The sequence below is a fragment of the Delphinapterus leucas genome, chromosome 13 (assembly GCF_059928025.1).
Source record: "Delphinapterus leucas isolate spDelLeu-1000000601 "Yukka" chromosome 13, BTC_Dleu_Yukka2, whole genome shotgun sequence".
NCBI classification, from domain to species: domain Eukaryota; kingdom Metazoa; phylum Chordata; class Mammalia; order Artiodactyla; family Monodontidae; genus Delphinapterus; species Delphinapterus leucas.
The window spans coordinates 1,585,300-1,601,373 of record NC_143141.1 but is presented as its reverse complement, the minus strand read 5'-3'; the positions used below and the strand labels follow the sequence as shown (position 1 = coordinate 1,601,373).

The 16,074-nt window shown below is 44.0% G+C and overlaps 1 protein-coding gene across 8 annotated transcripts in view; it reads left to right on the top strand.

The window, feature by feature from the left end:
* Positions 1-16,074, top strand: part of GCC2 (GRIP and coiled-coil domain containing 2) — a 49,151-nt gene that overhangs the window by 16,127 nt on the left and 16,950 nt on the right. For 3 of the 8 annotated variants that reach the window (XM_089922517.1, XM_089922518.1, XM_089922519.1), the window contains 13 exons: positions 1,004-1,123; positions 1,557-1,721; positions 2,020-2,124; positions 2,758-2,920; positions 5,954-6,054; positions 6,150-6,227; positions 6,935-7,072; positions 7,874-7,995; positions 9,337-9,513; positions 11,065-11,282; positions 12,744-12,938; positions 13,938-14,077; positions 15,587-15,861. In XM_089922517.1, the coding sequence (XP_089778643.1) occupies positions 1,004-1,123; positions 1,557-1,721; positions 2,020-2,124; positions 2,758-2,920; positions 5,954-6,054; positions 6,150-6,227; positions 6,935-7,072; positions 7,874-7,995; positions 9,337-9,513; positions 11,065-11,282; positions 12,744-12,938; positions 13,938-14,077; positions 15,587-15,861 (1,997 nt within the window). Of the gene's footprint in view, positions 1-1,003; positions 1,124-1,556; positions 1,722-2,019; positions 2,125-2,699; positions 2,921-5,953; positions 6,055-6,149; positions 6,228-6,934; positions 7,073-7,873; positions 7,996-9,336; positions 9,514-11,064; positions 11,287-12,743; positions 12,939-13,880; positions 14,078-15,586; positions 15,862-16,074 lie in introns of those variants that run through there. The other 5 variants (XM_022599287.3, XM_089922520.1, XM_022599290.2 and 2 more) reach the window with 5 other exon arrangements.

The window sequence follows — 16,074 nt, the reverse complement described above, 5'->3', positions numbered from 1 at the left end:
CCACGTGCAAAAAAAATGAATCTGTCCACAGACCTTACACCTTCACAAAGATTAACTCAAAGTGGGTCACAGACATAAGTGTAAAACACAAAACTATAAAACTCCTAGAAGATAACATAGGAAAAACATAGGTCATCTCCACCCTCGATGACCTTGGGGAAGACTCCAAAGGCACAATCCATGAAGGAACCGATAAGCTGTACTTCTTTGAAGGCCACTTTCAAGGAAAACTCACAACCATTTTGTTAGTTATTTTGTACAGGGATTCATTTTCATGCAGGAGAGCAGTCAGTAGTCCAGGAACAAGGCAAAAACAGGGTTTATAAGAAGCGGGGAGAGGAAACACAAACTACAGGCAATCCGGAAACAGTGACTCTCATATATTTTGGAGGATAACCCCACAGGCTGGTGTATAGCACAAAGGTCAGTCCCAGGATTCTGTCCTTGAGTAGGGGCCAACTAGGAATATCAAAGAAAAAAATTCAGTTGGTTTTAGAGTCTTCGGAAATTGATGAACGTTTTGCATTAAAGGGTGAGACTGTATAAAATGTCTTCTTGTGTTCTTCGATTAGCACCTCTGCCTCACCTCAGGCCAGGCCCGAAACAATTCCCTCAGCAGAATTCTTTAGGTGGAGTTAACGGGACCAGGTTAAACTTTTTCTCCTCCCTCCTTAAATGTTGTATACATTTCAGAAGTTTATTTTTGATGACTAGGATATATAACTGGGAGGTGCTATATTGTGTACATTTTAAATCCTCTTCCCTTGAATAGATTTCCCCACCCATACTAAAAGTCGTCTGGATTATGCTAATTGTATTATATAACATATAATATATTGGGTATAATATATTGGGTATTCTTTCAAATGTTGAACCTAGGTAAATATTTCAGGCTTCCAGAATGAACTCATAAATCTTGTATTAAGATGGCTCAAGAATACACTCTGGCTGATTGAATGTATGATAATACCCTAAAGTTAAATCCTTTTGTCTTTTGTTGAAGAATCTTGTATTGGAATATGATAAGCAGTCAGAGCAGTTGGATCTGGAGAAAGAACGGGCTCATAATTTTGAGCACCAAGTAGAAGACCTGACAAGACAATTAAGGAATCTGGCTTTTCAGGTAACTTTAAATTGAGCAAATGCATACATGGAAATTGTAATAAGTATATTTCAATTCTAATATTTTTTTGCACAAAAAATTAAATTTAATACATAGAAACTTTCCCACTGTTGGGAGAAGAATATGACAGAAAACTAGCCACCATCCCGTCTTATTGCTGTAATCTCAGTTCTGGGTTTTTTGTTTTCATTTTTTCATTTCCGCCTTTTCCTCTGTTAGTGCTACTGGTCTCTTGTAATGTTTGCCAAATTAATATCAACAGTGGTAGTGTTTTAAACTTACTCTTGATTTTACGTTTTCATTCTGTGGAATCGATTTTGAAATCTTCACTTTTTTATGCTATGCCAGTATTCTCGTTAATGTTGCATTTTATTCTTCCTCTCCTGTGTGTATTTTCTGCATGTTTACAGTAATGAATCATTTGTCATTCTAGTGTGAAAAATTAAACTCAGATAATGAAGACCTCCTGGCCCGTATTGAGACACTGCAGTCTAACACCCGGTTATTAGAAGTGCAGATTTTGGAAGTCCACAAAGCCAAGGCCATGGCAGACAAAGAGCTGGAAGCTGAAAAACTTCAGAAAGAGCAGAAAATAAAGGTAAAAACAGTTCTGTGGGATTAATTCATTTATACAATGATATTTTTATCAAAGTATTTAAGTGAATGAAAGACTTGCTAATGAGTAGCATTTGTTAATATAGCAAAGTTTATTAAATCCTTAATGTATGCCAACTATGAATTTGAGAATCCGAGTTATAATTTTTGGGTGTATTCTTTTTTTAAGTATGGAACTTTCTGTACTTTATATGTCAGATTTATTTTATAGCCCCTTACAAATACTTTTTTTTTAATGCTGGTTGGCTTAGGGGTGGTGATGTTTTTATTTTTAATTTTAGGAGCATGCCAGTTCTGTAAACGAGCTTGAAGAGCTTCAGCTACAACTGCAAAAGGAAAAGAAACAGCTTCAGAAAACCGTGCAAGAATTAGAGCTGGTTAGAAAGGTAAAATGAAACACCAGACTCAAAACCGATACGAATATTCACATTCTTAAACTATTCTGTAAACATAGAAAAGAAATATTTGAAAAACAACGTTAGTTGTGGTGCTGAAATACTGCTTTATAGATTATTTGCCTCCAAATACTGAAAATTTAATGTAGTTCTCTGAGTGCCTGTCTCTCCAGAAGAATCTAGGCTCACAAATTATTAGGCTTCAGTTTGCTATTTTATTTTTCATACCTGATTGTTGTATGACAAATGAAGATTTAATTAATGTCAAAAGCTAAAGTTAGTATTATGCTTAGAACTTTGGCTCATTTTTCTCTACTTTTTCAAAGATGAGGGCAAAAATAAAGGTACTATAAGAGTTGCTTAAATATGAATATTTATAAATAAGAGCCCCACAAGAGCAGATACACCAATTGTAATGAAAACTATAATGAAATACAATGACACTGAAAAGTCAAATTATTACAAAAATACTTTCTGAAATTACAAACTAGAATGTATCCAACTTGTAGTTTCTGCATTAATGTATAAACTTTCTCTATAGAGCCAGTGTGTTCCTGTGGCATCCTTTTAGAAATTCTGTAACTCATCTAGTGTTACGTGGATCTTTTATTATAACATGTGCAGGATGCCCAACAAACCACATTGATGAACATGGAAATTGCTGATTACGAACGTTTGATGAAAGAATTAAATCAAAAGTTAGCTAATAAGAGCAGTAAGATAGAAGACCTGGAACAAGAAATAAAACTCCAAAAACAGAAGCAAGAAACCCTGCAGGATGAAATGAGTGAGTAAAATAGAACCCACTTTAGCTCACGGTCACTGCCCCCAGCAGAAGTCGGGGTCGGTGGTGGGGGAGGGTGCTAGCTGTGGGTCTCACCAGCTCTTGGCAGCCAGGTCATCCACACAGCAGGGACCCTGCCCGAGGACCAGAGAGGGGGCTGTGAAACCACTTCCGGTACCCTTGTGTGCAGTCCAGGTGGGTGCTGAATGTACTCATTCCCGTAAACGTTTCTCAGGTGGTCCTGGGCCACCGTCTGCTGATTGTCAGCAGAGTGGGATAATGCAGTAGTGGCGAAATCTGTCTTTTTCACGTGATTATATTCCATTTTATCTGTTACATAATTTCTAATGTAAGCATCTAGAGCTCTAAGTATCCCTTTAGGCACTCCTTCAGCTACAGCTAACAAATTGATACGTTGTATTTTTATTTTAATTCAGCTGAAAATACTTTTTAATTTCCTTTGAATCTCTTTTTTGGCCCATGGGTTTTTTGTTTTGTTTTGTTTTGTTTTTGGCTGCATTGGGTCTTCGTTGCTGCACACGGGCTTCCTCTAGTTGCGGCGAGCAGGGGCTACTCTTCGTCGTGATGTGTGGGCTTCTCATTACGGTGACTTCTCTTGTGGAGCACGGGCTCTAGGTGCGTGGGTTTCAGTAGTTGTGGTACGTGGGCTCAGTAGTTGTGGCTCGCAGGCTTAGTTGCTCCACAGCGTGTGGGATCTTCCCGGACCAGGGCTCGAACCCGTGTCCCCTGCATTGGCAGGCGGATTCTTAACCACTGTGCCACCAGGGAAGTCCTGGCCCATGGGTTTTTTAATTCCTAAGTAATTAAAGGAATTTTCAGATCTCTTTCTGTGAATGGTTTCTTTAAATTCTCACTGTGCACATACCACGTCTTCCAGCTGCGTTCTTGTGCAAACTGGGTAGCAGGGCTCCAGGTCACACACGTTGCAAACATTTGGTTTTGCAAGTTAGTCAACTAGCTGAAAAAGAGTCTTGAACCTGGGAAAAACTAAAAAGAGCTGCTTATTCAAGAAACCACCCACTGTCACTGGTGAATAAGTACAGGAATGAGAGGTTCAGGCAGCGGGTGCCAAGAGCTCAGAGGGAGGAGCTTCTGCAGACAAGCGATTGAAAGTTGGGGCTTGCGTTGGGCGTTGAGATTTGAAGAGAAGAAGCAGGTTGGGAAGGGTGGTCCTTTCTGCAGCATAGTTATGAGCAGAAGTGAAAAGAAATAACAATTTTGGAAGTCTTAACTTGGAGGAAAAGGCTTGCCCTGTTAGGGAGAAGTGAAATGTAATTAGGAAGCTCTTCTTTATCCAGTTCAGAAAGGCCCTGAATACCAGAATGTACTTGGGCCCTTTTGAAGGACAGCGGGACAGATCAGTGAGCACAGTGTGGAGTCTTGGAAATGCTCCCAGCCTCGGGCAGCACAGGCCCTGCAAGGCTGAGCTGGGGAGCTGGGGACCCCCCGGGGAGGAGGGTGAGGACACATCAGGACAGTGTCCATGCAAAACCCTCAGCCAGCTCACTCTGCCTGGGGCGTGAGGAACACACATCTCCTTAATCCCAGGCCCTCCAGCATCGGGCCCCCATGTACCTTCTCAGCCTAACCTTCGTTACTCCCTCGGTGCAGAGGCCCTTCCTTCTTCCTGAAGCACAACTCATGCTTTTCCACGACTGTGTCTGCTGCTGTGCCCTCACCCTCCCACCCCTGTGCTCACCTTCTGGAATCCTTACTAATCTTAAATGTTTGCTGTTCCAGGAAGTCTTCCTTGTCCCAAGCAGATATAACCTGGATATAACCTTGAGCCAACGTGGGTCCGCATGGCCTTTTGCATTTCTGTCTTAATAGTTATATTTTGCTTTACATTATCACACTATCCCAGATGGTATCCTCTCTTTTCATTCTGTGTTCTCGGAGCTCATAATTCCTGGAGCACTTAAAGGCTTTGTATGTAATTTGTGCCTTGTGCAGTCTTTTCAGGACTGGGTAAATAGTTGGCAGGAAATTACTGATGATAACATATCATAAAGGCAAGTTAAGGTATTTTCTTACAGGACACCTGCTCTTGTTTACTGAGTGATACAGTCATTGCATGTGGATTTAACTTTCTGGAGTTAGTCATTGCTGGTGGGGTCTTCTAGCAGCCGTCACATGGCCACGTTCGTGGCCTAGACTCAGCATCAGGCACACTTGTTCTGTAAAGGACCAGGTCGTAAATCTCGGGCCCCAAGGTCTCTGTCAGATGTTCTTTATTTGCTTCACAATGGCTGTGGCCAGGTTGGCCTGCTGGTGTGGTTGGTACTGTGATCTGGACAGTGAATCCACTTATTCCCATTTGATGCTCTTCTTTACCTCTGTTAGCATAAAAGTTTTTTGTTTTAATCATGTTTCAGTCTGTTCCTTAATGAACTGTCTTTGTCCTACAAAACAGTTAGTATCACAAACACAGATCAGGTCTGTGCCTCTAAGGCGATTAGAAACACACAGCACCTCTTTTGAGGTATTTCTTACAAGTAAAGTCTATGTTTTAGATACACAGTAAGTATATGCCTTTATTTTAGAGATACGTGCTAAAATACATACAGACAAATGGATTTCAAGTGTGGGGGGCCCAGGGGGCACAGGAGTAAGTGAGAATGTGCGTCTGGGGTTGCAGACGTTTGCTGTAAAGGGCCAGACAACACGCATTTTCAGCTTTGCGGGCCCTGTGGTCTTTTGCTGCGCTACAGCCGCCGTAAACAGTATGTAAACAAACTGTTCACAGAAACAGGCAGCAACAGTGGCCTGTGGGCCTGACGTCTGATCTGGGTGGAATGAGATTGGCCATGTGTTGGTGATCGTTAAAGGCAGTGATGGGTCCGGTGGGGTTTAGTGTGTTATTGTCACTAGTGTCGTATATGTTAGCAATGGTCCGTAATAAAAATCTAAGACAAATTCCTTTCAGAGGTAGACTAATACAAAGAAAAGACTTGTCATTTGTTTACTTAAATTCACTCATAAAACTGTTTCTCCTGAAACGATCTCTCCCACTAGCGTCACTGCAGGCTTCAGTACAACAGTACGAGGAGAAAAACACCAAAATCAAGCAGTTGCTTGTGAAAACCAAAAAAGAACTGGCAGATTCAAAGCACGCGGTACGCGAATTTCTCAGTTCATATTTCAGTCCTTATTCATAGAGCATTTGTGAATAACTTCACTATTTAATTTAACCGAGTTTCTCGTTCTGTAGGAAACTGATCACTTAATACTTCAAGCGTCTTTAAAGGGCGAGCTGGAGGCAAGCCAGCAGCAAGTAGAAGTGTATAAAGTAAGATACTTTTTACTCTTTAAGATTTTAAAAATTTGCATGTGGAAGTAAGGTACCACTTGGGGATTTTTCTAAATATATATGTATATATTAAACACATGTGTGCACACACACACACACATTTCTCCCCCTAAATATTCTTCATCAACATTTTGAGGAAGGAGAAGCAGTGAGCCAAGTGTGGCTTATAACTGGGTTTACCATTGAGCATAAGCTTGGTTCTTTTCATGTATTTGAAAACCCCTAATACATTAAGAATATGGCAGCAGAAAATAAACATGGCCCCAAACCTACATCTGAACTTTCTAAATGATAGTACAGTCACAGGAATCTGTTTATAAAAAGGTTTTATATATTCATGTTACATTATGTCTATTACATTTATATTTTTTTATATCCACTATGTTTATATATAATATCTTTAGGTATTTAATTAAATGTTGAACTGTAACGTGTGGTCTGGAATTTTTTTCATGATTGATTATTTGATTGATTTTGATTCAAGGAAAACCAAGTTAATTTATTGTGAAAATGTTCTACTCATCTTGGCTCCAGTCTTTCAATAATCATAAGTTAAAAATCCTACTATTTAATTACGTCCCTTAAATATAGTCCTCTCTCAAAACCCAAGTTGGTGTTTAACGAAAGTCGGTTTAACCAGCGAAGATCTGATTCACCAGAGCCTGACCGAAAGCCTCTGCCCCCAGATTCAGCTGGCGGAAATGACGTCAGAGAAGCACAAAGCTCACCAGCACCTGAAGGCGTCCGCGGACCAGCAGCAGCGCACGCTGGGCGCCTACCAGCAGAGGGTGGCGGCCCTGCAGGAGGAGTGCCGCGCGGCCAGGGTGCGTCCTCCCCGGGGCGGGCGGCTCCCACCTGGCTTGGCCCCATCCACCCCAACCCCAGCCCAGCCCTGACTCTCACTTGCATAACTTCTTTTTGCTAAAGGGAAAGACATGGGTACATACTCTTTCCATTTTAACCTTGTTTTACAGTTTCTGTGTGGAAGAAAGGTATTTTTTTTTCTTTTTTTTTTTAGTTTTTTTCATTAGGAAGGTTACAGTTCTCTCTGAGGGCTAAGTGATTATAAAATCATATTCTGTTAGAACAGCCACTTTCTTTCTTCAACATACAGAACAGACCCCTGCAGTGGTTTTGTTACAGGTGCAGCTCTGTCTAAGCCACCTTGGCAAAGGGGCCTTGGAAGGTCACATGTCACTTCAAGAAAGTCCAAGACCTAGAATTTAACTTCTCCCACTCTCTTTTGAAAAGTGAAGTTCAAGTAGCTTAATTTCTTTGAATTAATTTTTCTTATATTTATCATAAGTGAAAATTGTTCTAAAGTTCCAAAGGCAAATAGTGCTATTATAAAATTTATGGGCAATAAATTAATTTACATGGGACGAAAACAGGTAGAAATGTACCTCTTGTCAGACAAAATTATGTCGTTCAAAGGCTTTAAAAAAGTGTAAGGCCAACAGAAGTGTACTTTTTAGGGAAAGGTAACTGGGGGCTAAAAAGTATCAGCCATTTTGCTTATTTTTAAAGAAAGGTTTTCATCTTAATTCATTAGTCTCTGAGAGAAAATAGGAGGATCACACAACCTAGAAAATGCAGTACATTTCTCTCTCTCTGAACTGTTACAGGCAGAACAAGCTGCTGTCACCTCTGAATTTGAGAGCTACAAAGTCCGAGTTCACAACGTTCTAAAACAACAGAAAACTAAGTCTGTGTCTCAGACTGAGACCGACGGAGCCAAACAAGAAAGGTAAAGTCTGAGCTACGTGGAACCTCCCACGGGGGTGGGAGATCCTGCTTTGATTGCTTTTGACCGTGGAGGTTTACATGTAGTCACCAGTGAGGGCAGAGCCGGCTTCACCGCACTGTTCACGCAGAGAGACTTGTGCAGGAGCCGCGGAGCCAGGCGGCGTCTGGACACCCGGGCCACACAGTCCAACCCTGTCCGTCGGTTCCGGTCACAGTGTAAGGACAGACGTCACCGTTACGTCAGGACCAGTTTTTCCACTTTTGAAAATATAGTAGGAGAATAAAAATGCTTCCTTGATGTACTTATTCACCATTAGTTAGGCTAAGCATAAGTTGATTAAAAACATTTATTTCAAAAAGTTTTAAGTTAACTAAATTTTCATCTAGAATTAAATTTTTCTTCTTAAATTTATGACAATCTCAATTACATACTGTTTCAATAGTATATTAATGCTCCTTAAAAACTAGCATACAGATCACTTTTGTGAGTTATTCAAAAATATACTAGGAATGAAAGATAGGGCATTCTACAGCATGTATGTTTTGTTTTTGTACGTAGAGACCCGCTGTTCAGAGCAATTTTATATCTGGCTCTTACTGTTCTTAGTAGGACTAAATATCCTGCAGTATTTGTGTGTTTATGCTTGTGTTACTTTTTAAGTATTTAATAAACAAGGGAACTGTAGGCTAAAAAATGATGAGATATTTTTTCTTTCAATAGCTCATCTTAAAGCCGAAGTTGAATATTGACACACTTACTATAAAAATATCACCACTTACAAGAGTCGATTTTGGTCATGCCAGAATCTTGTGTTAAAATTATTTTAATGTATATGTTTTAAGTTCCTTCTTCTTCCTTATATATTAAATAGTTTTTTTAAAAAGAAATTAATAGTGTATTATACCACTTGTGACAGAGTTATAGGTTTTAGCTGTTTTTCTCCAAAGACTTCTTTCACTGTAACTTGGTATAACATGCTGTTCCCAGAATGGTTACCTTAGAACTGCATTTCTTTTTTTTTCAACTAATGACATAGTCCTGTAATATAAAATAGGCCATTTTGATGCCATTTAATGGTCTACTCCATTTGAGTGTGAAATTTGTAAATTCAGAGACTTTTGTAAACATGTAGTGTCTGCGATCTGAAGTCTGATTATAGCGTCTTTTATTTCACATTTAATCCTATTCTCTGAATTCTTGTGATTATTATATTTCCTTTAGAATCATCCATAATTGCAGAGTATGACATTGAAAGGTTATATGATTAAAGTAAAATTTATTTGAAATCACAAAATCAGTTTTACATCTTTCAAAAAATTTTTTTAACTATTTCTGTTTCAGAGATCATCTGGAAATGCTGATTGACCAACTAAAGATCAAATTACAAGACACCCAAAATAACTTACAGATCAACGTCTCTGAACTGCAGACCTTGCAGTCTGAACACGACGCCCTACTAGAAAGGCACAACAGGACGCTGCAGGAGACCGTGTCCAAGGAGACCGGGCTCCGAGAGAAGTAAGGCTGGTGGTGCCAGCAGGCCCCTGGGTGCCGGGGGACAGAGCATGTGTTTGCTGGAGCTCCCGGTGTGGTGCTCCTGGGGCGGATGCAGGCTGATAGCTGGAAATAGGTGTTTCCACGGGCTTGGTGACTTGCTGCTTCTACCTTAGAGCTCCCCCTTTTGATTGTTTCTCTACTTAGCTTTTCTAAGAGTAATTTTATCTGCTCACCCAGTGTTCTGTCTCCCGTGGCCTTCATGGCCAGATGCTTCTTTCCAGCCAGGTGTCAGAGGACGAGCACTTTTCTTTCTCTCTAGAGGAAAACATTCCGAAAGCTGCTGACTGAGCTCCCTGTGCAGCTGCATCCTTGGCCTGTCACATCGCCACACTCGTGTTAATCAGTGCTCCAAGGAGTTGCTGGGGTGTCGGCAGAATAGACGGATTATTGTGAACAAGAAGCTTTGAGCTCCTGGGATACAGCAGTTGGGTTCACGGAGCGTCTTCTGTCCGGGGTGTGGGGATGCTCTGCAGAGCTCAGGTGTGCTCGTCTTACGAGTTGAAAGCACTTGGTTTGCTTGGCTTTAGACCTTTCCACAGTGTGACTTATCTATGTTAATCATGTAACTCACAGTTCCAGGAAGACCCACCAGTCTTCTGACTACCTGGCACCAGGTTTTCCATGAGATTAGCTTACACAGTGATGGTCACTTGCTATTTACATCAGAAGTTTCCAGCACTTATTCTTTATTCTAGAAGGGTGGTTGCGACTATAGTGCTAACACGACTGAAGTGCAGTTATCTCATGCTCCACGTGTAGCCCTGTGCTCTGATAAACTATGAAGGAGGCTTCTCATCTGAACACCCAGCGTGCTTCCTCAGCTCAGGCCCCACATCGGAAGTGGGTGATGGCCGGGGTGGTTTTGAGCTCAAGACCAAGGCTGTAATACAGGCACAGAGTCTATTAGAAGCACAGCACATGTTGGGGGAGCACACGGAGAAGCAGTTTATTTACGACAGAAGCAAAGCAGAGCTACACACCCCAAGAAGCATGTGGGCGTCCCTGCTGACAAGGAGTGCGCCAAAGGGGCGATTTAAATTGCTCACACCGGGGCCATCTCCAGGTCTGTCCTGTCCTCTGGCCAAGCATCCTGCTTCATTTCCCACACCTGCTCTGACCCCGGGCCCTGCCCAATATGCATGTGCATCCTTTAGCCAAGATGGATTTCAGTGTGAGGGTCTCTGGGAGATGGACAGCACGTATTATGGGATAGCACCCCCTCCCTTTTTGACCCTCCCGAGAAATGTTTCTGCACGTGCAGTCGGGGAGGTCTCCTTCACCTCCAGAATGGTAGATGCGGTCGTCGTATCTTTTTACCCCAGCAGCTTAGATTCTCCCTGCTCTGCCATTAACCTTTTTGTTGAAGTGTCAGGGGGACACAAGCTCCAGTTTGCTCGGACCAGGAGCCCGTCTGTGTCCTGCCTCAGTTCCCCAGGTGCACGTGCGGTCCACGTCTCAGGGCAAGGCGATGTCTGGGGTGGAAGCCCTCACACGGCGCGGCCCTCTCCCCAGGCTGTGCGCCGTGCAGTCGGAGAACTCCGCGATGAAGTCGGAGCACGCACAGACCGTGAGTCAGCTCTTGGCCCAGCACGAGGCCCTGCGTGGCAGCTTCCGAGACCAGGTGCTGCAGCTGCAGGAGGAGCACCGGCGGACGGTGGAGACGCTGCAGCAGCAGCTGAGCAGGCTGCAGGCCCAGCTCTTCCAGCTCCGGAGCGAGCCGTCCACAAGAAGTATGTATGTATGCTCGGGACACTGCCGTCCCTGTCCTGCCCTGTGTGTCTGCGCTTCCCACCATCCTGAGGAAGTAGGTGACTTATGGGGTGACCACCAGCGTCAGTGCTGGGGTCAGGGAATATTGGATCCACTTACTGAGAGGAGACTTGGACATTGAGCCCTCCTGTAGTGCTTAAGGCAGCCTCTGCACCCCTCAGGATACCGACCTTCACGGAATTGGGTTTTCCTCCAACCCACGGACGCTCTGTCGGTCTCAAGGCCCGTGTCCAGATTCCAGTGTCCACGGCGCATGCTTAGTGTTCTTCACCGCTAGTCTTCAAATGTGTCTGTCCTTGAATCAGAAATCCTAGAAAGAGCTGAACTTGTAGGATCATTTGGCCAAACACAGCTTCTTCCCTTTCAAGTTTCTAATTAGTGGAGTTTGAGTTTAACCACACACACGACTTCCGTTCTGCTTCCTGGAAGAGATGGGAACCCGTCAGCCAAGTTGAGGCCACACTTCAGTATTAACTATCAACTTGATACTGATTCCTTGTCACCAGGGCATTGGCAGCTGTGGTCACTCCTCAGCATCGAAACCTATGCCAGGAGTCATCAGAGGAAATTAGCCAGCCAGGGAGACACTGGAATCAGGAGTTAGCAGTAGCATAAGCAGTTAGCAAACTTTCAGGAAGGCGCTTCAGCAAAGGCAGCCGAAGGGCTAATGTTTGAAAAGCGGGGCGGGAGAGGGAACGTCATGGAAAGGAGAATAAAGGAAACTTGAAGTGAAAAGATCTGGTCAGAATTCTGGTCCCTAACGCACCTCGTAGATCTTGGACCAAGACATTTAATTTCTCTGACCGTGCGGTTTCTTGGGATTAATAAAGTAACGTGCTCGGAAGTATCTTATAGATCTCCCAGTTCTAGTCAGTGCTGCTTGTCAGCAAGCAGGGGAGCCCGGCCCGGACTCTGTGATGAGTCAGCCTGCCCTGGATTCGGGGCTCTTCTTTGCTGGACGCCACAGAAGGAGCGGGCAATGGCAGGAGCCAGCAGGGTGGAGTGTGAGGCCAGTGGTCAGCAGGAGCATCCTCGGAGCTGATCTCAACAGCAGTGTGGTGTCCCAGAGTTTGCAGTGCTGTAAACACCCAATCCTCAGAATCTGGTTGAAGGGGTTTTGCCCTTGTTTAGCAGCTGGCCAGGCCTCTGCATTGTGTCATCTAATGGTTTATCTTAACTCTGGTAGCAAGTACCACTTTTGCTACATTGACTTAAGTGGTTAAAAGTTCAATAACTAAATGGTTAGGGCTGTTTCAGAAGTTCTTTCTTTCTACACCATTTGCTTGTCTTCTGGTTTTTCAGATTCCCTACCATATCATTTGTCATCCCTAGAATCATTTTTACTTTACTGTGTATCTCTGTTGATGCTGAATCCATAATTTTGGACAAACTCTTACTCTTTAAAAAAAAACATGTAACAGGCCCAGCTTCTTCCCAGCAACCTTTGAGGAGCCTTCGAGAAAGGAGAAGCACAGACCTCCCGCTTCTGGATGTGCCGGCCACGACCCGGGAGGAGGGGGAGGGGATGGAGACCACGGACACCGAGTCCGTATCTTCTGCCGGCATCCACGCGCAGTCCTTAGAGCAGCTGCTCCGTTCTCCCGAAGCCAGACTCGGTACGCTTCCTGCTTCATTGTGCCTTTAGTTAATTCTGCTGTCCTATCCAGCTAATATTACTCTGATTTATAAATGTTTTTTTGAGCTACTCTAATAAAATTTTTTTTCAGTATTCCACCCTTTTTCAAATGGAAAACTTTCCTGCAGAATGAAACCAAAAAAAAAAAAAATTTTTTTTTTTTAAACAAAATAAAAAGTTCCTCCCAAAGCTTGAGCCAGAAATAGGTGGTTGGAAGTTCTGTAGTGGTGTTAGAAATAGGATAAATTTCTCTCACCCTTCTAAGAAACTCACAGTTCCCGCTTGTTCCTCTTGATGAAGTGGTCATGCTGAACTTGCCTTATTAACTGTAGTAAAGTTTTGGACTATTTTCTTCTTACCTGTAATGCACATTAATGTTCCAAGTTCAGATGACTCTGTTCGTCATCTCGGAGTCTCCAGGATCTGGAGTGAGGACCAGTTGTGTCCTCAGTCCTAGACTGTGATTGGTCCTTGTCCCCCAGGAAGAGTTAGTCCTGATACGCTGTGGCCACAGCTCCACAATCAGACTTGGCTTTGCCATTTTTGCCAAAATTAACCTGTTGACTTTGAGCCTCTTCCCTCATGTATTAGATTTGATTAATAATACCGCTCCTTCCCTGGTAGAAAATCCTTGTGAGAGACCATGATTTAAGTGATCAGTAACTGCTGGTACTTCCTCCCTTATAAGTAAAGTGACACCAGCTCTCGGGACATTAACAGATGTAGGAGGATGAAATCAGTAAGTTGGTGCCTACACGCTGGCCTAACAGCTTCCAGAACGAGCTCGTCGAGCCTGTGTCCAGGCAGGCGGCCCGCTCCACAGCAGAGTCCATTTTACCTGTGTCACATGCAGCCTTTTAACTGGGCCATGGGGGATGGAGAGCAGAGCGAAGTGTTAATACTTGGGTATTTTCTCATTTAGAATCTTCGCCTGTGACCCCTCATTTTGGAAATTAATTGTTGGGGCAATTCCTTGCAGAGCCTCCTTCCTGGCACGCTGAATTCACCAAAGAAGAATTGGTTCAAAAGCTCAGTTCCACCACAAAAAGTGCCGACCACTTAAACGGGCTGCTTCGGGAAACAGAAGCCACCAACGCCATCCTCATGGAGCAGATTAAGGTGAGGGCGGGACGCCACCTCCAGGAAGCCCTCCACACATAGACTCATGCGTCCACCACACCTTGATTCCTTACAGTGTTACATTTCTGAAATGGAGAAATATTCTTGGCTTTTATATCTTTTATATAAAGACTGTTTTAATTGCTACTTTTTCTAAGAAGCCAGAATAGATTTAGAGATTAGACAGCTGTTCACAAGTCCTTGTTCCACGTTTGCTTGAGTAAAACTTGAAAGGATGTGAGTCCCTAAATTCCAGACATGGACCATAGAGCACTTCCAGTTAGTGGCAAAGTGGCATGGGAGGTTTTCCTGTTAAAGTCGACTCTGTAAGCATGTAGGAACCAGGCAGTCGGGGATTACGCAGCTATCTGCACCCGAACTCTCTGTAATACAGCCATGTTGCTTGTTGGCCTCTTCTCACAAGCCAGGCCCTCACTTTACGTTATGTTACCGTATTTAGTTCTCATCATCTCTGGGTGAGAACAAGTTGATCAGGGTGGAGAAAGTTCAAACTTGTGTCTGTCTGAAAAGTGCCTGCTTCTGCCCTGGACCTGCTTCTCCAAATAGATGGTCCTTCCTCAGTGTAGGGCCAGAGGCTGTCCTTGGCAAATTATGTTTTTAATGCTGAGTTAATTCAGTTATTTGCAGTAAATTGTATATATCATGACATCCCACCTCTAACTATTTTAGTATGCATCTCTATAAAATATATAAAATAACATTTTCCCGCATTGTCAAAGCTTTATCACAGCTAAAAAAATCACTAAGTAGCCCAGAACCTGAGTGACTATTCAGATGTTATGCTTCCATAGACTGACATTGTCCCATGATTTCTTAGACCTTAGTGTCACTTTTTTAAATGACCCTATGTTTGAGAACAGAGTTGGCCAACTTTCATGGACTAACCTGAAATGATAAGTTGTAACCATGTATTTTTATTTGTTTCAACCCAGAAATCTTCCTCAAATATTCACCATCCTGCATCTTTTTCACATCGTCCTGTGCCCTCTTTTCTGTTAGTTTCTGATTGATATTCATTGTGAATTGTCTCTCTGTCCTGGACTCAACTTTTGTTTGGTCAAGTGCTCTTCATCTTGTAGCGGCTCTGGCTGTGGACACCCTGCCTGCCTGCCTGCCGGGCGGGGGCGGGAGTGGGGATGGCGGTGGGTGTGGCCCACAGTCTGTCATCCCGGAGCCCTGAGCCCTGGCCCCCTTCTGCTGAGTGCGGAGGGGGCGCCGACCCGCGTTATCCCCCCACCCCAGTCCCCGGTCTCAGCCCCGCTTGCCACCGTGCGCGGTGCTGCCTCTGCGGCCGGGCCCCTGGGCCCCGTCTCCCACGGCGCCTGCTTCCCGACTTCTAGGAGCCTCTTGATGTTTCTCATCTACTCTTTTCTCCTGGCCTGGTCGCTCCTTTGTTGCCATTTTGGGGGCATTTCGGGGAAGAGAAAGAAGACCGCGTTCCTCCAGTCTGCCATGTTAACCCGTCTGCACTCCTTTCTCTGACACCAGCTTCTGAAGAGTGAAATAAGGCGGCTGGAGAGGAACCAGGCGCGAGAGCAGTCGGCCGCCAACCTGGAATACCTGAAGAACGTGCTGCTGCAGTTCATCCTCCTGAAGCCGGGAAGCGAGCGGGCGCGGCTGCTGCCCGTCGTGGACACGATGCTGCAGCTCAGCCCCGAGGAGAAGGCCAGGCTGGCCGCCGCCGCCCAAGGTGCGCGTGCCTGGCACGCAGACCAGAGCTTTGAAACTTTGTCCATTGGACGCGCTGTGCCGTGTGTGTCCCCGTGAGTAGGGTTGAAAAGCTGGCTCTTTAACGTTTTAGGGCAGCTGTGGTGTGTTTGCGTCATTTTCACACAGCAGGCAACAGTGCAGTGTCCAGTTTGATCTTCCAGTTCTTTCAAATTGGATTTGTGATCCTAGCGTTGAATTCTGCCCACAAACACAGTTCCCTTTTGTGTCGTACTTTTTATCATGTGGTAGACGTCCTCACCCCCTGG